Source organism: Macaca nemestrina, chromosome 9, assembly GCF_043159975.1.
Source record: "Macaca nemestrina isolate mMacNem1 chromosome 9, mMacNem.hap1, whole genome shotgun sequence".
NCBI lineage: Eukaryota > Metazoa > Chordata > Mammalia > Primates > Cercopithecidae > Macaca > Macaca nemestrina.
The window spans coordinates 94,564,925-94,582,991 of record NC_092133.1 but is presented as its reverse complement, the minus strand read 5'-3'; the positions used below and the strand labels follow the sequence as shown (position 1 = coordinate 94,582,991).

At 39.4% G+C, this 18,067-nt stretch overlaps 1 protein-coding gene across 29 annotated transcripts in view; it reads left to right on the top strand.

The window, feature by feature from the left end:
• Positions 1–3,666: 3,666 nt before the first annotated feature.
• The window catches only part of LOC105499843 (MAGUK p55 subfamily member 7-like), a 112,627-nt gene continuing 98,226 nt past the window's right edge, over positions 3,667–18,067 (top strand). For 23 of the 29 annotated variants that reach the window (XR_011608070.1, XR_011608084.1, XR_011608064.1 and 20 more), the window contains exons 1-4: positions 3,667–10,574; positions 11,129–11,226; positions 12,630–12,694; positions 13,962–14,064. Coding sequence is in view for 1 of the 29 variants with exons in the window: in XM_071070134.1 (XP_070926235.1) it covers positions 12,684–12,694; positions 13,962–14,064 (114 nt within the window). In the remaining 28 variants the exon portion in view is untranslated. The remainder of the gene's footprint in view (positions 10,575–11,128; positions 11,227–12,629; positions 12,695–13,961; positions 14,065–18,067) is intronic. The other 6 variants (XR_011608082.1, XR_011608086.1, XR_011608067.1 and 3 more) reach the window with 5 other exon arrangements.

Below are 18,067 nucleotides of genomic sequence, written 5' to 3'. Positions count from 1 at the left end.
TAAGTGTTTCAGTCTAAGGCACAGAGGTACAGTTCCAGGAAAGGTTCATCTGAATCTCAAGTCCTCACTCTTTGCCACCGTGCTCCACTGTGCTGAGACCATCCCTGTGAGTCCTACCACTCTCCTCCCCCAGTGCATATTCACTGCTGCTCAGTGAGGCCAAGGAAGTCAATCATCGTGTCCCCAAGAGAATATCTCTCCCCTCCTGAGAATCTTTCTCATATGTCTCAATTCTGAGATACAGATTTGAGAAGCAGCTCAGCAAATCCACTGCATAGAAGGCAAAACGACCTTGATTCACAGCAATGACCACAACAAGGGAAGCCTGGTTATAAGCGCAGTCATAACATCATTCAAGGTTGGGGATTCAAAGCCTTCCATGTCTACCTGAACATCCTGAGCTCCTGCTGACATCACCAGTGGAGGTCCTCTGCTGATTGATGTAAATCATTTTCAAACCCAGCAATGCATTGATGATGTTAATTCCATGCTCCTCAAACTTGCCCTGAAATACCTCTAGTAGGGTAAGAGAAAGAGAACACACCTCAGTATGGCATTGCATCTCAAAAATGATTCTTATTTAAAGACTCTGTTTTTAGGTAAACAGAAATTAATCAAATGTATTCTGAAAATTTTACTGGTTTTCTTATAAAATGATATGTTCTCCAAATCTTTATGTGAGATTGAAGATCCAGGAAGATGTGTCTTGATCTTCTTGATCATTTGGCTTAATGCAACTACCCAAAAGTAGTACACTAATTTAGGATCCATGAATTGTCAGGTCATACTGGCATTTTAAAGGATATTCTGAATGCCCTAATAAGTGATTGATAGAAACTTTTCAGTGAGATAAAATAGAGTGGCTCACATCAGAAAGATGTCATACCAAATGCTGACAAGGACCTGGAGCAACTGGAATGCATGTGTATTTACTTTGTCCTGATAGCCACTTTGGAAAACTCTGGCTGTTTCTTATAAAGCTAATCATAGTCTTCCCAAATAACAGGGCAATCCCACTACCAGTTGTGTATGTAAAAACATTGGAAACATATGTCCCACAAAAACACTTGTAGAAGCTTTTCCATAGCAGCCTTATTCTTAATAATAGGTCTAAACTGGAAATAATCCAAATGTCCACAAACAAGAGATTGGATAAAGAGATTGTGGTATATTCATGCAATGGAATACTATTCCAAAAATAAAATGAATGTGTTACAGTTACATGTAACAACATGAATTCATCTCAAAGACATTATATTGAGTGAATGAAGCCAGATTCGACATAACTCATGCCCTGTCATTCCGTTTATGTGAAGTTTGAGAATAGGCAAAACTTAGCTATAGTGACAGCAGCCTGTCGAGTGTGGAGATTGACTGAAAAGGGCACAGGAAGACTTTCTGGAATAATAAAAATGTCTTATATCTTGTTTTGGGTGGTAGCTACAAAAGTCTAAACAGTTGCTAAAATGCTGAAAACTAAATGTGTAAGATTTGTGCATTTTAGTGTATTTAAATTATAACCCCAGGAAGAACTGCCTCATTTTCCTGGAGGGTATATATGCTTGTTAAGAGCATGTGGGGGTGATTCTGAGAAACTCTTTCTCTGTCATTCTGTCAATAAACCACCACTAACTTTTGTGGCTTCAAAAAAGCAAGGTCCATTGATGAAACTCCCTTGTGCCGTAGTGACAAATAACATTGATAATGCCTACTGTCAAAAAGAGTGTGTTTGTTATGTCTTTCATTTTTAGTGACTCTAAATTTGTAGGAATGATATTTTCATGGGATTACTCAATCTCGCCCACCATCAGTTGCAGGTGACAGGGAAGCTAAGTTGGCAGATGTTTGTGCTAGAAGCTGTGGGTATACATCTCCTTTGTGCAGGTGTTCCAGACGTACCAGTGGCTTGGTATTTAACCATCATGCTCAGGTGAGTAGGTAGTTTTTGAGTTTTCATAGGTATGCAGGTGCTATGGGATTACTTGATTGTTTATGTAAAAATTATTTTGCATTCACACAGGGCTTCTCAAATGAGTGCTAGTAGAATCATCCTTAGAGGAGGTTCCAAGGCATTGAACTGAGATACCTGCACCTTTTGCTGCAAATGTAAGCTTAAAATTGAAACCAGGTTGTTGGCATTTCGTGTAAGGAGAGAGTGAGCATGAATGATTTCAGGAAATGAAGAACTAGGTTTCAGCCTCAAATTTGCTTCCTTCCTTCTGTGGCAAATTAATGTGGGCTCACTAAGCACTTAATCTGCCCATGGTAATTTATTTTTCCAGACAGGGTCTCACTCTGTCATCCATGCTGGAGTGCAGTGGCACAATCATAGCTTAGTGTAGCCTCAGTCTCTTGGGCACAAACAATCCTCATCCTCCCTCCTCAGCCTCCCAATTGCTGGGACTTACAGGTGTACCACCATAACCAGCTAATTTTATTTTTTTGTAGAGACAGAAGTCTCACTATATTTCCTAGACTGGCCTCAAATAGACCATTCTATTTTCTACAATGGTCTCAAACTATCCTTCTGCCTCAGCCTCCCAAAGTGCTGGAATTTCAGGCATAATTCATAATGCCTAGCCATTTTTTTTCTGCAGCATTGCAGAATTAGAACCAATTTCATTTCTCTTTCACTGAGAATGTGCATTCCCAGCAGATCATGGTTGAGCTCAACACACCTGCAGCTCAGCCAAGCTCTTTGAAGCATGCACAGTTACTGTCAGCGTTACACAGCCACCTTTAGCAGGTACATTTGAAACTTACATTCCCACCCTTTCTGAAACAGCTCACAGTAACAAGAGAAAGGGATTTAGCTTTTGACATGCACATTCATGAAAACCAAGGTTTTTGGAAAGCCAAACCTCAAAAACAATACAGAGTCTCCCTTGACCTTTGAATGGAACAGAATGTTAGTAGGCAAAGTTGAGGGACAGGGAAGGCTGAGAAGAGAAGCTGGGGATTCTGACTACAAGATTTTGCAAATCTTATTGTTGTTGTGGGTTCTCTTTTATTTTGTTGTGTTAATGCTGAGGGTGGGGAATGGATTGGAATGTTTTCCTCCTGTGTTTCTTTTTATTTTATAACTTTGCAAGTGCTCCACATTTTCCTTTACTTAAAATTTAAAGTTGGTGCCCAGTGTTTCTGGTGTTAAATAGAAGTGATACTTCTGCAGAAAGTATTATGGATATGCTCTGTTCTGCCTAGGGAGGTGCAGATGAAAAAAGGGCAGCTCGTCCCCCTCACACTCGGGGCAGGAAGCAGCATGCAGGGGCAGACCAGCAGCTTTGCATCTTGATGAATCCACTCTCTGCTGCAGGTGTCTGGGGGATGTTGCAGACTTAAATTTTCTTTCATAAAATGGGGGTTGTGATGCATTAAATAAGGTACTTCATGGGAAGTCCTGGCACAGAATGATGCATGAAGACATTTCAGGTTTCTTCTCCTCATAGGTGAACTGTTACTGCTCCATCTTTATCACATCTTTTCTAACTCACCACATGCTGGGGAACACCAACTGATCTTATGCAGCGCTGGTTACTCCAGTTAAAAAAAAAAAAGAGCGAGAGCGAGAGAGAAAAAAGAAAGAAAGAAAGAAAGAAAGAAAGAAAGAAAGAAAGAAAGAAAGAAAGAAAGAAAGAAAGAAAGAAAGAAAGAAAGAAGAGAGAGAGAGAGAGAAAGGAAGGATGGAAGGAAGGAGGAAGGAAGGAAGAGAGAGAGAGAAAGAGAGAGAAAGAAAGAAAGAGGGAGAGAGAAAGAGAAAGAAAGAAAGAAAAGAAAAGAAAGACTTTTATAGTCTGTCACCACATTTATAAACAGCTGGTCCTGGGGCTCTGTGGTTTGTATGATTAGTAGCATGGCTGAAGCTAATGCATTCTCTAACCTGATCCCCAGGTTCATGGGTGTCTTTCATTAATATTCTTAGTAATTTGACCCTAGGGCAGTGCTGCACAGCTCAGTGGCCTTACAACCAGACAAGTCTCTAATTCCATCTTCAGCTCTCACCAGCTTGTTTCCCAATGTATGAATAATTCCATCCCCTGAGCCTCACTTTCCTGTAATTTACTGCAGTGGGTTCCTAGTCATATGATACCTAAGTGGTCAGTAGATTGCCTTAGAATTATTTTAGGATTCCAGATCTCAATTCATCTGTGAAAATCAGGGCAGTAGGAAACTTTCTGAGACAAACCTTTAAAATTAGTTATATGTATGTTATATTTACAGCCCTTAGTTTTGAAGACCAGCAACACAACAATACTTCCAGATCTCCGTATAACCTCTGTTCATTTGAGAGGGGCTTTGTGTTTTCAACAGGAGAGTTCAAAGTTCATTTTTTTCAGCAACTACAGTTCTAAATTAAATAATCTTTTTTTATTGATACATGATATTTTACATGTTTACGGGATACATACAAGTCATAATCTATTTTAAATAATTCCTTAGTGTTGTAAAATCAACAGTACTTTTTAAAATAAATATACCTTGTTAATGATCCCACGTGTCATCAGAAGTACACTTGAACAAGTCCACCTTCCATGGACCAAGCGCCTCACCCTGGGCATTTGTAGCATGAGCAAAATCCAAGGTCCTGGTTGGACTTCAGAGACCCTGTTTACCTCAGAAGCATGACAATAGGAGGCAGAAGGAGCAGGTGTATCCAACTCCTGTCTTGTAGTTTCCCTGATTGAGGAGGAAAAGTTGAATTTTACTATTATGGAGAAGAAACAGGAAATAGAGACAGAGAAAGAGATATGACAATACAGTCCTGCCACCCAGATACTTGTTTCCATGTACCGTTCCATGCATTTGTTTTGAATATATAAGTGTGTACATAAAGGTAGGTACTGTGAAGTCCATCATGGCTTGGATGTCCACTGTTTTTGCAGTTCCAGAATGGTTTTGCTAAGGTGAGGAAATACCTAAACAGGACTATGAAAATTATGGTATATATTGATGTGTCACATAATACAGATGTGACATAATAAAGATGTGTAAGATGATATAACTTTTGGGTATACCTACCTCATCTGGGGATAACACCTCAAGTTTAATTTTGAGGCTTAAGTCAATCATGCTTCCCTTCCCTTTCATAGGTCCTCTATGAGTTGTTGTCATAGATCCCATATTATGCAGTAGCCATAGAATATGACATCTCTCTATGATAATTCTATATTACTTTAATTGCTGCATAGAAGTTCATTGAATGTAAGTGCCACAGTATATTTATAGATCTTCTTCTGGGACATCTATTTCTAGTTTATGTGATAATATAGCACTTTCATGAATATTCTTGTGCTTGATCTTTACACATTCTCTTTTTTCCTTAGGATGAATTCTGAGAGATGTAATTGATGGGGCAAAATGTACTCACATTTTTTGAGGTTTGAAATTTTTCCATCAAAAGCTGGCACTCTTGACTTTTTAAGGCAAAGAGCAAATCCTCCCCTGCCAGGATTGACTTTGGCTCTTTTCTTCAAACCTCACTGCTTTTTGGTTTAGTTGTCATAAAATGCCAAACACCACCAACAGGCCTCTGTGGAGGGGCTCAGAGGTAGGAGGGCTGTGATTAGGAGAAGGCTTGGACTGATGGGCAAGCTGAGTGCTCAGAATTAGAGTGAGTGGGTGGGGGTGCTGTGGGCACAGGTGCTAGGGAAGGACACCCTGAAGGGCACAGGGAGCAACAATGGCTGTAGTACGTGTGGCCATTCAGCTGGAGCAAAGGATGGAAACTAGAGTGAGCTGATGATTGGATGTCAGGTCTGAGCCAGGTGAGTCCTGTTCTCACTGTACTGTAAAGTGAGCTGCTCCAGGTTTCCCCAATTCTTAGCCCCCCAGTGCCTGCAGGGGTCCCTGAGGAGGTTAATCTTGTGTTAGGCCCTCTCCTGTTTTTCCTCTGTGAGCCTCACTCCACTTTGCAGTGAATTCTAGTATAACTTCTATTTCAGTAAGATCAAATGGTTAAGGAATCCAGAAAAGAAATGTGGTGAACACAAAGGGTTTGTCATACTTTAACTTTTGTCCCTTTCCAAGTGGTCCATGCTTCTAGGCTAGGCTCGCAATACCTAGCTCGCTTCATGCTCCTGGCCTGTGCTTACTTAAACCAATCTGTCCTCCCCACCCTGCCATCTCTGCTAAGAGTAAATATCCCCCTCCCTCTGCTTTTGCCCTAAGTTCTTTTTTCAACTCATGTAACACTTAACTTGGCCCTGCAGCTCTGTTTCCCCAAAACCCTCTCTGCCTCTTTCCTCTCAAGCTATCCATGACCAATGCCAGAGACCAGGAAATCTTAAAAGCTGCACTCTCTGCTGCTCTTCTGTCTGCTTTATCCTTCCACCTGGGATCTCTCTCATTCTACCTGTCTCTATCTGCTGAAATCCTGTTCATCTTTCCAGGTACATCCCTCATTTTTTCATCTTTAAGAAGTCCTCTCAGAAACCCCATAGGATATTTTTGTGGTATATACCATATTCCACTGAGTAATGTAGTGACACCACAGGGATTTTAATTTCTTGAAGGCAAGCACTATAACCTAGTCATTTTTCTTTCCTAAGTGTGAAGTATCACTATGCCTTGACCAAGTAACTATGACATGGGTACTAGCTCCACAAATGAATGAGCAGTGAGGAAAAAGGAGATGATGATGAATGAATGAGGAATCTTAATAAGAAAAAGTTTATTCTACAGTGAAGCAGTATTGGTGGCTACAAAAGCTCTTTAGGAAGGATTTAGGACAGCATCCTAATCAGAAGGACTTGGAAGCATTTTTTTTTTAATTTGTATTTATTTATTTATTTATTTATTTATTTATTTATTTATTTATGAGACGGAGTCTCGCTCTGTCACCCAGGCTGGAGTGCAGTGGCCTGATCTCGGCTCACTGCAAGCTCCGCCTCCCGGGTTCACGCAGTTCTCCTGCTTCAGCTTCCCGAGTAGCTGGGACCACAGGGGCCCACAACCACCACGCCTGGCTAATTGGCCTCCCAAAGTGCTGGGATTACAAGGGTGAGCTCCCGCACCTGGCCTTGGAAGCACTTTATAAAAGAGAGAGACAAGATTACATGTCAAATTGGAAGAATGGAGGTGGGAGGAGATAGGGCTCCAGAGTGGAGCAAGTCTCTTCTGCCCCTTGAACTTCCTGACAGTGCGTTGGATACCTCTCATTAAATTTAATAGTACTTGTTGCTTTGGTGTAGTGAAATACATGCCTTGATGAAATTGCATTGCATTCTTTTTGAAAGAGAGAATACTCAAGCATGTGTCACTTGTGTTTCTTGCAAGCCGCTGTGATCCTGAGCTATGCACACTTCCGGTTGGGATTATTCCTGGTTTCTACTGCCTGTTTGATTGAAGATGTGGCATGCAGAGCATAAGTGCATCATCAAAGATGAGTGCAGGGCTCATCTATCCCTGGAATTGGCTTTCCCACAATCCTGCCACAGAATATGAGCACTACGAGAATTCTGAAGAAATGGGTCTCTTGCCACCTCCCAGTGAAAGATTACTTTTGAAAAAAAAAAAAAAAGATAAATCTAAACTTGTTCTTTATCTTGATATGAAATTGTAGACAGCCATAGAAAAATTTAAAAATTAACTGGGCATGGTGGTGCATACCTGTCATATGAGCCGCTTGGGAAACTGAAGTAAGAGGATCACTTGAAACCAGGAGTTTGAGGCTGCAGTGACCTGTGATCATGTCCCTGCACCCCAGCCTGGGCGAGAAAGCAAGACCCTGTATCTTTTTTTAAACAAAAAAGGAAAGAAAAGAAAGTATATGTTATGATAAGGAAATATATAGACAAAAAGGAGCTTTGAGAGAACCTGTGAAGTCAATAGGGATGCTGCCTTATGAGGCAGAATTTCTAAGTACACACCCATTCCATCCAGTAGAGAAAGTATCACTCAAAATTTATCTCTGTTTATACCTTAAATTCAGTGCTACGTGATCACAAAGATCACAAATATGGCCCGGCTTCACATCCCATGCTTAGAGAAAAACTGTGTATAGGTTAAGGCATTTCAAATTAGAAGAGTGAAGTATTCTTCATTTTTCCAAACATCCCAAAATAGATATATTTACAATAAATTCTTCCGAGACGTAGCTCACAGGTCTATGAGAAAATCAGTCACAAAGATGGCATTATTGTGTAGAGTAATAGAAAATACTACTCAATTTTTGCTTTCAGTTCTAAAATACATTACTTCCAAGATATATTGTGAACAACGCAAATGCAAGGACTAATTTCCAAGATCATGTAAATTTTAATTTTATCCATGAGCAAAAGGAGGGACTGCTTGAAAAACATAATACTGGTTGTTGTTTTGGGTGATCTCAATTTCCCTGCAAATAGGTGGCAACTACCTTGAAAATTGAGACTCTGGGCTGGGCACGGTGGCTCATGTCTGTAATCCTAGCACTTCGGGGTGCCAAGGTAGGCCAACCACCTGAGCTCAGGAGTTCAAGACCAGCCTGGCCAACATGGTGAAACTCCATCTCTACCAAAATACAAAAATTAGCTGGGCATGATAATGGGTACCTATAATCCCAGCTACTTGGGAGGCTAAGATGGGAGAATTGCTTGAACCCATGAGACAGTGGTTGCAGTGAGCAGAGATCACACCACTGCACTCTAGCCTGAACAGCTGAGCGAGACTCCTTCTTTAAAAAAAAAAAAAAAAAAGAATTGATACTGAGCTCAGCTTTACTTTGGGCAAACACAATTATTTTGGGTTCCTGAGGTTGACAATTGATACTTTAATTCAAACCTTCCAAGAAAAGACATCAGATTTCATTTTTATCTCACCATGTCTCCCACTCTCATTGAGAAGTTTTCTTGCCTGACAGTCATGGATGTCTCTTGTAAAAATCTTCATTTTGGCATTATCTTGACAACCAATTATATATAATGGAAAGACACAGGGGAGAAAGAATATTACAGCCATATTTTCTTGTTTTTTTTTCCCATTCTTTTTTTAATTGTTCATAAAAATTAAATCACTTAATTTCTTAAATGTTTTGATTTACCATTACTTCCATTTTCTTTGATAAAACCATTTCTGAAAATAGCAGAATCAGAGTTGATTATGAAAAGATTATAGCCAGAAAAGCTATTTTCTTAATCTAACGGATATACTGTATGAAAACATTAGTTCTGTTATTTGCTCTTTCAGCTAATATGCCCAATTGTGACACAACGTATTACCTTACTGAATTTGTTCAGTTTTGCAAAGATAAGTTAGTTTTAGATAAATATAGATTAGTCTTGCCCACAGGAACACGTTGCTGCCCACCGCCTGGCATCACAGCCCGAGAACTCAGAGATTTCCAGTAGCCCTCAGCATCTCATCTCTGGGCTGAGCCAAAAAATAATCCCTACTGAAGTCCAGGGATACTTTCTGAAAGGCATCTTTGTCTTGTTCTGTTGAGAGTTGTGGGGAATATTGTGTATATTGGCTGTCACCTGGAGTATTTTCCCAAAGTACATGTATGCTCAATTTGTAATATCTATTTAATATCTAAACTATACTCACCCCTCTCATCAAAAACCAGAATTTGGTGAGTTTATTTGGGCATTTTATCTTTGTTTATGAGGCCCATGTTATGTCTCATACTGTACTCAAAACCAAAAACATTTGTTGAGGCAAGTAAATTCAGAGGCTTCTCCTAAGGAGAAAAGGCATATTGTGAATTGCTTTCCTCTGAGAAGGCTACAGTGCTTCTCGGTGATTTATCTTTCTGAATTGCAGTTTCAGAAAACTTGTTTTTTTCTTCCTATACACTGAACAAAAATATTAATCCTGATTGTCATCAACCACCCATCATTGGATATAAGTTGTCAAATATCTACTGAGGCACAATATGCTACAATACACCTCGAAGTTCCCAGAATAGGTTTACAGTAGTGAGAGGGAACTGGGGAGCAGCTGAAGGTCTTATTTTGTGATGGCAACACACGGTGATGTTACGGAACTTCCAAGGTGATGCTGCTGTTCTTTCATCTTGCCTTTGGTCAATTTTGTTTGTTTGTTTGTTTTCTTGGGGTTTTTTTTTGGGGGGGGGGACGAAGTCTGACACTGTTGCCCCTTCCTGGAGTGCAATGGACCAATCTCAGCTCACCGCAACCTCTGCCTCCTGGGTTCATGCAATTCTCCTGCTTCAGCTTTCTGAGTAGCTGGGATTCCAGGTGCACACCACCACAGTTGGCTAATTTTTTGTATTTTTAGTAGAGACGGGGTTTCACTATGTTGGCCAGACTGGTCACAAACTCTTGACCTCGTGATCTGCCCACCTCGGCCTCTCAAACTGCTGGGATCACAAGTGTGAGCTACTGCAATCAGCTGCCTTCGGTTAATCTTAAGGATGTTTTGTTTTGTTTTAAATTTTCATGGCCATCACTCTCTTTGGAAAAAGTTTTTAAATTCCAGTGCAAGGCAGGCCCAACTTTTCAAATATATTTCTGTGAGCACTTAGGAAACTGAATTGCTCCATCTTTCTGCACCTTCTCCATTTTTTTGCCCAGTTTCTCACTTGCATTTCAGGACCAGGCCTGTTAGGAGTAAGAAAAGAGAACCAGAATAAGGTAATTCAGTCACTTTTTTCTTGAAGTCTGTCAACTTTCTGAATGCAGATGCACTATTATTATACAATTTAAGTCAGATTTGGAACTTCATAAAATGCCTACACTATTGTCCTTTTAACCAAAGTTTTCATGAGGAACTAAATCTATTTTTTATTAAAATAATTGATTGAGTATATGTGATGCCTAGCTAATGGCTATTTGTCTTAGAAGTATGAAGTTTAAATTACCCAGAACTGTTTCAAAATCCCTTAGCATATATTCACAGAAAATGTTTGCCTATGACAGCATTCTTAGGTAAGCTGCCGTGTACCAGTTCTCATTTAGGAGAAATTTGTTAGTATTGCTTTATCAAAACAATATAAGCTCAAGGCCACTGAATACAGAGAAACCTATTTTCATTTATCTAAATGCATCTCTTATATTTTGCCATTCTTCAAACAATACAGTCTCCAATTCTAGAATGACTTCTTTTCTTTTCTTTTTTTTTTTGTTTTGATTTGTTTTGTTTTGTTTTGTTTTGTTTTTTTCGGACAGAGTCTCTCTCTCTCACCCAGGTTGGAGTGCTGTGGCATGATCTCGGCTCACTGCAACCTCCTCCTCCCAGGTTCCAGCGATTCTCCTGCCTCAGCCTCCCAAGTAACTGAGATTACAGGTGTGCGCCACCATACCCAGTTAATTTTTATACTTTTTAGTAAAGACAGAGTTTCACCACATTGGCCAGGCTGGTCTCGAACTCCTGACCTAAAGTGATCCACCCATCTCAGCCTCCAAAAGTGCTGGGATTACAGGCATGAGCCACTGCACCTGGCCTTTATTTTCTTACTGTAATCCCAGATAGGCAGTTAAATGGAAATAGGAGATAATGAGCTATTTCTATATGCAAATAGGCCTTGTTTGTTTAACTTTCTAACTAAACTGATTTATTTTGAAGCACATTACATTTACATTTTCATCCACGTTTAGAATTAAACACTTTGACTGACTGTACTTGCATACAAAGAGTCCAGGAAAAAAAATTCCAAAACAAAAAGATGGAAAGTAAAATCCTAAATCAATCTATTTATGTTAAAAGTCCCCAAAAACCTGGAGACACTCAGGTAGATCTGAAGAGTCACAAGTCTCATACTCATGTGGCAGAACACTCCAAATCCTGGCTTCTGGTGAGATTTAAGTGGCATGCCAGTGGCTAATGCTTAACTCACTTTATAACCTATAAATATTAATTTTAGGCCACTCTCATGTAGACTTCAGACAGGGAAGATTTTAGAATCATTTTTTTTTCCTAATTCAGGTCTTATGAGATAAAAAATGCTTGAAAACACTGTTTTGAATCACCAGCACCACTTCTACTCAAGTGCTACATGCAGAAAGAGAGGTTGAATTATCCCCAGCATTGCAATGCAGTGTTCTTCAATAGCAGCAAAGTTTCCAGACTAGCTCACAGGGGCTAACCTAGTGGAAATATTAACAAATTGCTGAGTAACTCTAAGATATGAATGCAGTTTCATCCACTGAGACCGTGAACAATGCCTGGGAGCATATAGATGCTCAGACCATTGCCCTCTGAGGCCTTGTTTTGAATGGGTAGAAACCAGCAGCTTCCACGGTGGGTCAGATTCTCTTTGTTTCTTGGCCTAAGCTGTAGATTTTCAGTGCCCAGCCTTCCTATTTCAGCTTCCTTAGAAACCTCTTTTTTTCCCAGATCAGGAGATAACAATAGGTGCTTTTTGCCCCTGTTCACTGGAAAGGGTACAAAAGTAGGGAGTGGAAGGATGATGGTAGGAAGAGGTATCCTGGAAGAGTGACAAATGCTGCTAATTATTCAGGGGTAGCCAGAATATTCTCCTGGTACCTGTGCAAGCTGATGGCTCACAGCAGGTGGGGAACACACTCAGTGGCCTTGTCAGTTTAGCTCCATAAGTCCATAAGATAAAGGCAGTGTTTGAGTTCCCAAATATTTCATAATAAACAGGGTATATTTTAACATCCTTTTTGACTGCCTCTTTTCCAGCAAAAGGCATTTTCTCATTTATTGTTTAAATTAAAATTCCACAGGCTCTGCGTTGACCTGCAGTATTTTATCTATCCTGAGTCTGAGGACACTGTTTGATGGAATTAAGGTATTATGTGTTAAAGCCTGTGTGACTTTCTCTTGTTTACTTTGGGGGAAAGGATTCCAGGAACATATACGGTGTCTCAGTGCTAATACTCCATGATGGATTAACTAACAATGTCAGGAGATGACTCGTATTATGTTAACATGCTTTCTTTTGTTGAAGGTGGAGGGGGGGTAGGGGTAGAATGTGATTCTACAGAAATGGCCCACGTCTTCAGAATGTTCTGCTGATACATTTTATTTCGGGTCAAATGTGCTCAGTTTTTGTTCTCATTCTGTCTTTGAGTTCTGGTACCCAGCTAGATTCTCACATGTGTATATGTTGAAATTAAACCAATGCAAAGGTTTTTACCCTGAGGTGTTACTAATTCATGAGCCTATTTTCTTTACAGTTTTTTCCTCCTATATAGCCTATATCTTGTTAAATGTCTTTTCTTCTCCTAGATTGTTTTCAATAGTAGATCAATTTTAGCTTTGTTCAGTCTCAATTATAGAAAAACCCTGAAATTAGCCAAATATTTGAACATTGTAAGGTACTAATCAGTTTAGTCAGAAAAAAAAAAGGTACAGGAACACTTCCTACAGTTCCAGAAGAGTGAGCTTTCCTGGCTGAGAGTTATTTCATAAGATGTAGTATTTCATCAAAGCCTACTTATGTGGACACTAATGGTTAGTCATCACCAGGGTAAGATGAAAAATCTGCACTGTGTATTTGTGTTGAGGCCACATTTCAGGCCAAATGTTTTGCTTCCAAACCATGCACTCTAGCATCCTAAGTCCGTGGCTGCTCTGGCAGTGGCTCTTTTCATACCAAAAGGGAGGGAGAAAACCAGCTAACTCCTGGGATCTCTGACTGCAGTCAGGTCAAGGAACAGGGAACCAGCGTTTGTTCACTAGGATGAGGATATAAAGCATCTTCTGGGTTTTCAGATCCTGCCAAGAAAAGCTTTACAGGAAGACCCTGGGTCTTTGTGAACCTCAACCTGTCCTTGAATGACTGGGCTCATCAGCAGATCTACAGACTTTTAGTTCTTTTTGGGGTGGTGGTGACTTTTGACATTTACTGTCCGGGTCTGGTCTGCAGCACTTGGGATGCCTCCAGGCTACAGAGATGGATTACAAGTCATGCGTGGTGACTGTACATGCTACAACACTTCTCCAACCTCAACCTCTATCAAAGGGCATTTGGGTATGGCCCAAGATGGGAGTAACCTCTCTTTTCAGTTGTGTCAAGTTCTTATGCCATGTTTCATTTTTCCTCTTTATACAAGGCCAAGCACATCTGCAAAAAGGCATTGCTGGAGGAGGTGCAAGAGCTGGAAACCAAGTCTCCAGTCCTGGCAAAAGCAGTGCTGTGGAACAGCAATGAAAGAGGTAGGGAGCTTCATCCCGATACTTACAGAACACAAATTCTCCTTGTCCCTTTCCCTGTTTTTCTTTCTATTTATACATTTTTTTCCCATCTTGCTTTTCGATGGAAGCACAACATGCTGAGTTTTAAGCATTTTGGTTATTCTCAGATTTAAGTTGCACTCTTTCACTGGCCACATGAAATCTGACTTTCGGGGTCACAGGGTCTGTCCCTAGGTAAGAATGGGCGTTTTGACTTGGCACAGTGGCTCACACCTGTAATCCCAGCACTTTGGGAGGCCGAGGCGAGTGGATCACGAGGTCGGGAAATAGAGATCATTCTGGCTAACACAGTGAAACCTCATATCTACTGAATATACAAAAAACTAGCTGGGTGTGGTGGCAGGCGCCTGTAGTCCCAGCTACTTGGGAGGCTGAGGCAGGAGAATGGTGTGAACCTGGGAGGCGGAGGTTGCAGTGAGCTGAGATCACGCCACTGAACTCCAGCCTGGGCAACAGAGAGAGACTCCGTCTCAAAAAAAAAAAAAAAAAAAAAAAGACTGGGGGTTTTATTGGGTTTAGAAGTGAGCAAAACTACCCATGTACAAAAAAAATCAATGTCATAGCATTATTATCTTAAAGTGGAAAGGTCCAGTTTAGCAGGATTCCACAGAGGAGTTAAAGCCTAGCCTTTGGATTTCAGACCCAATTATTGTACCCAGGGATAAGTATCACACATGAAGGTTTGCACGTGAAATAATTCATGTTATTATTCATTTAAATATTGTTAATCTCACTTCAGCATACCTAGGTGAGGGAGTTGTTTTTAATTAATACTTTCTACTGAGGTTGAGAAGGATCCTGTGAACTTTTGGAACAAATATTGCTGCTTGTGTTGCTAATTGCTCATGAATATCAGCCTGCCTGCCCTTCCCTGCACATAACAGCTAGGCCTGTGCATAGTTTTTGTTTCATCATGTATGTTAAGATGCTCTTAGAGCACACTCTGTTAAAATCTCTATACCACCAAGGAAAATTTCCCTGGTCCTGAGAAAAATTTTCAGAGTACTAGGAAGCCGTTGCTGTGTTAAGGATATGGAATGTCTAGAATATTCTGAATATGATTCTATAAATGCTTAGAAAGAAATCTGTAACTAACATCTAATGAAACACATATCTAGAAGTCAAATATTTATAGGGATTCCCACTTTGCGTATGGTTTTATATTTTGTTTATTTGTACCATCTTTTAACACAATAAAGATAAGCAATTTTTTTGTTAAAGAGGATCCAAAAATTTTGAGAGTCTTTAGAAGTATAATTTCAAATAGATATTTTAGGAAGGAGATTATGACATATAGTTGAAGTTGTGGATTTTTGATTACTTTAAGTAAGTACATTTATTAAGCCATTATTTTATAGTACCTATGCTAGTCACTAAAAAATAATCAGCCAACAACACAAAAAGCACTGTATTCAATAAGCTTAAAATTGTGAATATGTGGGGATAGCAGGCTGATTTTACTGCAGGTGTATATACAACCACTATATGTGTCTGAGGCAGGCACAGGACTGTTCTATCTTTCACATGACTTAAGCACAGGGCTCAGAATCTACTAGAGTTTTAAGGACCTACAACATTCTTTGGGACCTGAAAAAATACATATTTATAGGCTCCAAAAATTGGGGAGCAGGAAACCTCTGCATAATAAAATTAAGAAACACTTAAAACATTGTTAAATGAATATCAGCTGTAAGAATTGTTAAGCTTAGGAAGCACGATAAGTTTATCATATTTAGAAACAACTTACAGGCTTTCTTATATCTCAAGAGTTCTCAAGTATACACAATGATTGCTGAGCAAGCATAAGTAATTTCTAAGTAAAACGAGAATTTCAGAGCCAAGTTCTAAAACTCCTTGAAAACATTCTACAAGAAAACATTACATAAGGCTGAAATCGGTGTTAGCCAGCTGGGCTCTTATCAGAAGACTCTGGAAAGAAACTTCTTCCAGGCCCATTTATGCTGTTAGCAGAATACATTGCCTTTCTTGCATTTATAGGACTGAGGTAACCATTCCTTACTGGCTGTCAGCTGCAGGACAGGGGACACCTTTAGTTCCTAGAGGCTTTTATAAGGACTTTGCATGTGTCCCTACATCTTCAAGCCAAGAAAGACCAGTTGAATCCTTCTCATGCTTAGAATTTCTCTGACTTCCCCTTCTGTTATATGTCTCTTATTTTCTCTTCTGCCACATCTTCCACTGGCTTCCTGCCTTCCCCTTCTGCTTTTGAAGGCTCATGTGATTACATTGGGTATGCCCGGATAATGCAGGATAATTTACTTATTTTGAAGTCAGCTGACCAGTAACCTTAATTCAATCTGCAAAGTCCCTTTGCAGCAGAACCTACATTCGTGTTTCCTTGAATTACATGTGGATAGGGAAATGGGGGTTTCTTGAGAATTTTGCCTACCCCAAGAAGATACTCTGGGTGCCTCTCATTTATATAGAGTGTTATTTGTTTCTAATATTTTTAAATTCCTCCTCTTAGGTCCTTAATCACTGAAAATACTTATCTTATCATCTTTATTTGCCTTTCTATTTTGTAAGATGCTTAGAGAGTAGTCTAAATGTTTGTATCCATTAATTTGTCATCATAGGGGTTGGTTCCTTTCATGTTTTCTTATTTTCTATTGTAAATTTATGTTTCAGTCTGGGTTGAGGTTTTGTGTTTACTCCACCACCTGATTCTTCACGTCAATTTAAAGTTTGGGGTTTATTAAACCAGGTACATAGTGTAAATTCAAACCCAAAATCTATTTATAGCCTGTTTGGCTCTACATTTTTATAGCACACTTTTTACTTCCTCTCCAGAGCATAGAGCAAATTGGGCAAGCTTTATTATTGTCTCCCAATGCTGTGATTTTGGGTTTTGTGATTTCTGTGCATGTATGTTTTTTTGTTTGTTTGTTTCTATCATTAAATGTTCTACCCTATCGCTGAAAGGGCACCCCTTTGAAATTCTCAGCCATATGAACAGGGTCTCATCAGTTTCTACCTTCCATTCATTAGAAGCCTGATGTCTTTTTATTTGGAACATTAAAACCAAAGTTCATACATTATTGAGACAGGATAACTTCTCTAAGGCAACCTGTTTGAGCTTTAAGTTTTAAGGTTTGCATTTTATTTCTGACCCCTAAAGATTTTTCTTAGTTTCTTGTGGACTCAGGTATTCATTTTAAGTAATCTTAATTAGGATAGATTTTAGATTGTCTAGTTTGCCGTCTTACCGGAAACAGAAATTCTTTCAGTGATTTATTTTACAAACCAATCTTTAGTGACCTCTACAACTACAAATCCACTCAGGTCAGGAATGACTTTCACGTTGCCAAGTCAGTGAATATTTTGTCTTCATCTTAGGCAACATTTCATCAAAAATGTTTTCATTGAGACATTCCTGTCAGAAACATTTTTTACTTTAATATTTTAATATATTTGTTTTTGTAACAGTGTGCTTAGCTTGACTTTCTCATTCTTCTTTTATTTCACTTTTATTTTTTCAGGACTACATGTGCAGGTCTGTTATATAGGTAAACTAGTGTCATGGTGGTTTGCTGTACAGATTATTTTATCACTCTTGTATTAAGCCTATTATTATCTTGTATTAACCCATTCATTTTTTTTTCTGATCCTCCCTCTCATCCCACCCTCCACCCTCTGACAGGTTCAAGTGTTTGTTGCTCCCCTCTATGGGTCTATGTGTTAACATTTAGCTCCCACTTATATGTGACAACATTTGGTATTTGGCTTTCTGTTTCTGCACTGGTTTGTTAAGTATAACAGTCTCCAGTTCCATCCCTGTTTCTGCAAAGGACATAATTTCATTCTTCTTTATGGCTGCAAAGTATTCCATCGTCTTACTATTCTGGCAATTTTTAGTTTTCCCATAGCTTTGTTGTATCCTAAATTGCATAAAAATTCTTTGGGCATTTGCCTTTCTCACTCCATAATTTTTACCAGATTTTAG